Source organism: Motacilla alba, chromosome 1, assembly GCF_015832195.1.
Source record: "Motacilla alba alba isolate MOTALB_02 chromosome 1, Motacilla_alba_V1.0_pri, whole genome shotgun sequence".
Taxonomy (NCBI): Eukaryota; Metazoa; Chordata; class Aves; order Passeriformes; family Motacillidae; genus Motacilla; species Motacilla alba.
This window is the reverse complement of record NC_052016.1, coordinates 65680089-65687535: the sequence shown is the minus strand read 5'-3', so window position 1 is coordinate 65687535 and position 7447 is coordinate 65680089. Positions and strand designations below refer to the sequence as shown.

Below are 7447 nucleotides of genomic sequence, written 5' to 3'. Positions count from 1 at the left end.
GGGGAGCTCGGCCCCTCGGGCTCTGGGAGTTGTGTGTCAAAGTCGGCGGTTCTTTTTACTCGTTAACCGGTAGCTGTTGCTGAACCGGTTAAGTAGTTGCGCAGTTGCGCTGTGAGCAGCGTACGTGTGGCTGATCTTTGGCTTTAAAGGAAAAGGAACACAATCAGAGGAATTGGCTGGCTGGACGGGAGCCGCTAGGAGTGGAGTCAGCAGGGCTGGGCAATAACTGGGGGAGAAGTCATGGCGGCAGTGGGACACCGGGAGCACTGACCCCCCCTGGCCGCCTCCTCGAAGCGGACCCCAGGCCCGGAGGGAGGGAAGAACTGCGCCCGCAGGCGTGAGGAGCAAGAGATCGCAGAATCAGTTTGGGTGGAAATGATCATCGAGTCAGCAGCATGTTTACCAGGCCAAATTCAGTGTTTCCTTTAACACTTCCAGGGACGGTGACTCCACCACCTCCCTGGGCAGCCCATTCCAATATCTACTTGCCTTCATTCTTCCTAACGTCCGACCTAAACCTCCCCGGTGCAGTTTATGATAGCACTAGCAATAGGGTTTAATTAATGAAAAAAGTTATATAATCTGTAACCAATGAAGGCTGATGCCTTTCTTTGTTAAAATTCACAACCAGTGTGAAGTTTTAGTAACCAGCCTTTTGTGGGTTACCACCTAGCTCCCTACTTTGTGCAAATCAATAAAAACCAGAAATACTCTCAGTGCGTCAGCTGCTGCTGTGCACCAAGCACCCAGCCCACGTTCAGGACAACAGGGTGGTGGACAGGACTTCCCAAAGGCAGCCTGAGGCCTCCATCCTCCTCCGCCTCCTCCAGATGGAATTTCCTTCTGTGAAATGCCTCAAAAATAAACAAGTGCCTTTTTCTCCTCTGTGGCTTCACACACGTGTGGAAAAGAACTGCGGCCTCAATTTTTATTTTCTGACTCAGAAGCGGCTGGGATTTTAGCTGTCGTGTTTTGTTTGGCTGCTGCCACAGGCACAAAGGCAGATGTGACAGGGGAGGGGTTGCTCAAACTTCCAATGTGAGCTCTCATTTTATGATTTACTCCAGCTTCTCCCTTCCTTTGCCATATCAAAGAGAGTTCAAAGTACAGATCCACCTGGCTGGCACACCAGAGCCCAAGGGATGTGGGGAAGGAGTGATTTCCATTTGCTGTCTGTTACACAACAGTCTGCTGCTGGAGACACGTTACTGCTGCTGGAGATTTCCGCCACTTCTCCAACTGACATAAACTAAACTGACAAATCATTTTCCATGTGTAAGAGCTGCATCTATGGCATGAAGTTTTGTTGGTGAAGCTGTAACCTTATGGTGCAATTTTTTTTTCCTCCCACATTTCCAGTAAACACCAAAGCAACTTCCCTGTATCTAAAACCACTAATGTCAAGCATTATCACTTCACGTTTTCTAGAATTATGAAATACTGTAGTACAGGAAAACATCCCTATTTTATAGTTTGATTTAAAAAAATAGCTTCCCTCTCCAGTGCTTCCGTCAATCTAACACAGCCCTCGGGGTGAGGACTGTTACCAGATATGCTTCCACAAAGCTTATGCACATTCCTGAAAATATTGCCAGCGCTCCCCAGCTGCAGGGAGCGCTGCCAGATAAAAACCACCGGTGTGGGTATGACCAGCCTTCCTGTAAACGGCGTGAGGCACTGGGTTTGCAGGTGGAAGCCTGACTGCAAAGAGTCAGAGGGAAGAAACATTGAACTAACACAGCAGCTGTGGCAGAGAACTGCTTGTTCAATAGTTTGTAGAGTTCCCTCTGTTGAGCAGCAAGACCATACTCTCTCTGCCACTCTTCTGCTCCTATTAGTTTTTCTAGTATTAGTCCTTAAAGTTATATTTAACCTTACCAACCAATCAATAAAACTCCAACATCAATTCAACCATAGAAACTCTTTCATTTTATACTGACAGAATCATAATACCAGGCAAAATATTTATTATTAACTTACCCTCTGCTTAAACACTGCAACATGCAAGTTTTTGAAGCCCTAATAGTTTGGGCTGTCAGTTGTATCATACAAGCTACAATAACCTTCCTGAATTACACTCAGAATTTTGTGTTGCTTGTTTGTAATGTACTAGAAAGTGATGGAAAAGGAGAAGTCCAGTTCCTGGATTTATCTCAACCTTCAGTTCAGTTACAAAAATATACATTACTGCAGTTTCAAAGGATATTCAAGTCTGTTCAGAAGTGATTTGTGAGTTGCTCATGTTCCACCACAGACCCACACTGACTAATCACCCTATCCTGTTTCTCACTGTATTTTACTTATTTATAATGATTGTCAAAACATTATAATAATTAAAAACATTTCAGAAAAATACAGAAAAGAGTTTTTCCATTTGATTTATTTTCATAATAAACCAATTAAAAATACAAAAGAAGGACCCAAGGTTCAATGGGCTCCATCATTTAAAAATTTGTCTTTAAATACAAAGTCACTCAGTAATATGAATACATATAACATTAGACCTCTAAACATAAGGATCTTATTGATCTTATTTGCATCTATCAAAAATTTGTATGGAAAAAAATTAGCTGAAAAAACTTCCCTGCAACATTGAATATACAGTATTTACAATCAAAAACAAGAAGTCTTAGCAGTATTAATCTCCAAAAAACTGCATAAATTGTATATATTCAATTTCCCTCCCCCCTTACAAAATAATCTGAAGTAGAAAGCAAGATTGTTAAGATTCATAGGTGCAAAATGGCATGAAACATTGCACCTGTAGTGATGCCGGTAGCTTCTGTAATTAAATATATCTGATGTTTTCATATAAAATATAGACATGGCATTGTCCATTTCTGGAATATATGTTTTGAGTACTCTCAATAGGAGTGTATATTCAATTTTGCACACACAAGAGCTTGTGCTGCAAAAAATGCAAGAGGATACCTGGTTATCGAAGTCTAAAACTGATGTCATTCACTGATATGAAACAGATACTCGATCATAAAAATTCAAACACATGGAATGAAACTGTCTTACTAAAACTAACTGCTGCTTCCAAAGGTGATACAAATACAGATTAAACAGAAAAGGTTACAATAACATTACTGCAATGTAAATCGGCAACAGACTGACAACAAAATAAGGGAAGTTTGAAACTTTGGCCAACACCCTCAGGAGAAAGTCTTCATAGCATAAAAAGCATGTTCCTTCATGCCTGTACTTTGAAAAATGAGTAATATATAATTTTATTTATATGATAACATTTAGCAATTAACAGAAAATCAAAATCCATCCTAAAGCATGAATTCTAAGAATTAACTGCAGAAATTTAGTAGCTTTGCAACATCATGCTTCAGAATCAAATAATATATACATAACTGAAAAGGTCCCATCACATTTATGAAAATAATCATCCACAGGGTCTTTTTTTTTTGTAATTATTTAATTATCAATACAAATTGGGTTCCAATGGCTCATTTTCTTGCTTCACTTGCACGTTAGATGGGAAATTATTTGAACTGGACACTACCATCACAAATGGTTGCTGCTGGAATCCCTGCTCTGACTGCTCAGTATCTTCTACTTTGTCACTCTCCTCCTTTTCCTCTTCTTGTAGGCCAGCCTGCTTCGTGTCCGGGGCTTTAATGACCGAAGTGATCACCGTGCCCGAAGGCTGAGACACCACCTGCGAGCTGCTGGGCGAGAACGTCACCACGGGGCTGGTGGAGCTGAAGGATGGAGATGAAGCCATGTTGACTGTTCCATTGCAAATTGTCTGCACGCTGCTGGTGAGCACCTGCTGAACTTGTGCTGGGCTCAGCACAATCGAGGAAGGAGGTGAGACTGGCTTCTGAGACTGTAGCATGATGTTTTCTTTAAGAACCGTCATGGGCTGGGAAGTAGGAATGGCTTGTAAAATGAATTTCTGTGCTGTTGTTACTGAGGCTGGATCTGTGCTGGCTATCACTGTAGTAAGAGGCACTGTCTGGAGTGTTACAGTATGCAGCTGCTGATTTCCAGGAGAAACAACCACTGGAACCTGGGTTGGAGTCTGCAAAGTCCTGCTAAGATTAGAGAAGATTACTGTGTCAGAATACTTCCATGCTGAATTTGGAAAAAATAATGATAGATTTACTACAGAAAAAACATTTGGCATCATAAACATTTCATTTACCAAACATTTCCAAAAGTGGTAGTAGATTTTCTCATAATAAAATAAGAACTGGATCTGACCCCTGAATTCGGCAAGATGATTCCCAAAGTAAAGGTACCCCACATGAACAATACTGCCATCACCAAGCTAAACAGCCTGTCTTTGAGACATTCAGTGGTTCATCAGGAAACCTAGAATCACATCCAAGACCTCTACCTCAAGCATTGACCAACATCAAAAGCACAACCCACTAGAGATCTGCCATCAATTTAAAGAATTACACCAAGTAATTAATAAATCACAAGTCTAAATAATTTGTAAGTCAGGCCTTGATTGTCCTGACATCCACATATTCATTTAACTGTATTCAAAAGTATCCACATGGTAGCAGTGTCTGGGCACAACCTTGCCACTTCCAGGACACAGAGTTCCCTGTCTGCCAGGCTCACACAAAACTTCTGGTAAAACAGCTGATCAGAATCTGCTTCCAGAACATCATTTTAAGTTAGGAGTGATTGCAGGCTAACAGACTTGGGTACCATGTGACCGTCAACAGATGTAGAGCTCTAGGGACAACATTAGAGGATTAAGAGCTGTACTGCTGGAGTACACAGCTACTGCAGTGCACAGTGGTTACTTAAATGTGGCAATATACTCCAGTCACACGAATTAAAACAAAACAAAACACCCAGAAAACATAAATGGTTACCAGGGGAGGGAGAGGGGAAGGGTAACTGCTTTGAGACCCTGACACAGCTTGTTCCATGCCATCATGCCACGCTGTCCCTGGCAATCTTTCTTTCCTTCTGTTTATCATGCAGAGTTCTCTCCAATCTTCCTGCTTCTCTTCAATGTTTAGTGCTGCCTGCCCTCCTCCCCCTTTTCAGTCTTAAGATTTCCCTTGTGTTTTCTCAAAAACAAAAACAAAAACCAAAACAAACAAAAAAACTATCTCCACCTCCTAGCTTATTTATACCCCTGCTGAAATCACTTTAGATGGAAAGCAATTTACTGTCAACCTTCATGGTTGACTTTCACGTCCATGCACAATATTGCCTGCTCTTCTTTCTGAAGACTGGACCTCAGATATGCTGTAAGGGTTGCCTGCCATACATCAACCATGGAATGTCCTCCATTCTACACTCCTTCTACCCACACAGAATTTATTTTTCGTAGCTCTGTATAAGTCTACGTTTCAATATTTAGCCACTGACCAGTCGATTCTAATTCAGCATATTCAAAACTTCCATTTAAAACCATACTCTGGCTACCACAGTTGCAACAAAAAGCTTACCAAAGCACCACTTTCAGGTGGTGCTGAAGCTATGGGACAATGTGGATGCAGATGCTGCTGCTGGTCATAGTCCAGCTGCACAGGGAGCTGCATTCCCCCTTTCTTAGTGCAGCAGCAGAGACAAGTGCAGGAATATATGTAGAAGGTTTCTCATGTCCCACTCAGCACAGTCCTCTGGGAAAGGCCTCTAGCTGAGCTCCAAAGACTGCTCCAGCAAGAGCAGGCCCAGTAACCGTGCTGGTATCAGGCTCAGAGCACGTGAGTGCTTCCCTGAGCATCCTCCAGCTGCCAGTCCTTCTTGCAGGCAATCTTTTCCCCAGATCACATATGGCTTGGAAATACAAGAAACAAAATTTCCATCTGTAACTTTCTCTTCCTCCCAAGAAAGACAGTTGCAGTACCCAGCAATGCTGCTGCAGCGAACCAAATCCAAATCCTTGCCAATGAGGCACCCACACAGGTCTCATCACAGCAGCCATCATAACCATGACACAAAATTTGATGTGACTGACACCAGAGTAGTCAATCTTGAGCTCCTTTTTCACGCAACAAAAGAAACCCCCAGGAAGTTCATGGAAATGGGGCTGGTTGAAAGTGAAGCACCAGCTACAGTGATTGGTTCTTTCTTTCAAACTTCTGGAGAACTCGGTGCTGGAGCAAATAGCAACAACCAAGCCTAAAGTGCAAGGCTCAGAATTACATTACCAAGGCTCATACCAAGTCTCCTAAGGGTTATCAGTGTTAACTATTTTTTCCCCCAGCAATTCCTTGACAGAAAAGTCACTAATGACTGTGTCAGAAGTAGCAACAGGATGAGGGCATTCACTAGGTTCTTTAAAAAAAAAAAAGCGAACTACCTACAGTTAAATAAACTTGTAATAAAATCAAAATGTCAGACAGGTACAGCTCAACCCAGGAAAGTCTACAGAGACCAGCAATGCAAGTGGAACAGCTATGAAGGAGAGATAGCTGACACTTGCCATTAGAAAAGCATCAAAAGTATCAAAATAGATACCGAGGCAGTTCTTTAATCCACAAAGAATCTTACCTGAGTTTGAAGGATTAAGAACACAATAGCTGCAATTTTGAAAGCAGGGGCTAAAGCTGCTAGCCTGTGCTGGTATGCCCTCCAAGTATTATCTGGAAGCTACTTCCTTGTTCTGTAGCTGTTTTGTAAAAATAAAAGCTGCTAGCTGCCAAGTGGCTTTGAAGGATAAGCTCAAAATGTGTGAACTGCATCTAATCAATGCAGGAGTATCTGCAAGGCACTAGGAGCAACAGCTCTGACAGACAAAACCAGACCACTTGTCTCAGCACACTCTAATTAGTATTTGCATATTAATCTGAAGCCATTTTAGTTGTCTTGAAAGGCAGTCCTGTGCCTAAGGTTTACTCCAGATGCATTGTCTTCTCCATCAGCCAAGATACAAATATATGATACACATATATATTGACGTATATGCATACACACACAGGGTGTACTTGCTACCTGCATGCAGCAGGTAGCTGTACAAGCACATCATAAATATTTAGTTATGCTAATGGTAGCTAAGCAAAACATTTGCCTCAGTTGTTAAACCTGATTTTACTAACTAAAAAATCTATCTTCCTAAAGTATTTGCCTTGAATACAATTGAAAAAGATACAGCTTGGGTAATCATTTTGTGTGTTTTACAAAAAAAAAAAAAAGGTATACAATAATTAAGGTGATTTATTAACACTGGGCTACACTGTTTTAGGTGCTTTTAAGTCTATATTTTGCTATTTTTCTGAATTTCACTGGCATTTTGCTAACAGCCTTTCTTCTCTAAGGTACAAATCTTTTGGGTGATTATTTTAATAGTTGTTGCTGACGTTTCAAAAAGAACATTGTTTTATGGCAGAATTTCCTTTCCATTGCTGCTGCTCAATCTGATTACAGCTGAGAAAAGAATGACAAAAATTCTGAAGTCATTTTAGCTTGGCAGAAAATGATCATCTATTTCTTGGGCCATTTTTTACTCTTAATGGCC

The 7447-nt window shown here is 41.4% G+C and overlaps 1 protein-coding gene across 8 annotated transcripts in view; it reads right to left on the bottom strand.

Moving 5' to 3' along the window:
* Positions 1–2353: 2353 nt before the first annotated feature.
* The window catches only part of ELF1 (E74 like ETS transcription factor 1), an 87840-nt gene continuing 82746 nt past the window's right edge, over positions 2354–7447 (bottom strand). For 7 of the 8 annotated variants that reach the window (XM_038140746.1, XM_038140783.1, XM_038140774.1 and 4 more), the window contains one exon: positions 2354–4052. In XM_038140746.1, coding sequence (XP_037996674.1) covers positions 3437–4052 — 616 coding nt within the window. In that variant the 3' untranslated portion in view covers positions 2354–3436. The remainder of the gene's footprint in view (positions 4053–7447) is intronic. The other variant, XM_038140791.1, reaches the window with a different exon arrangement.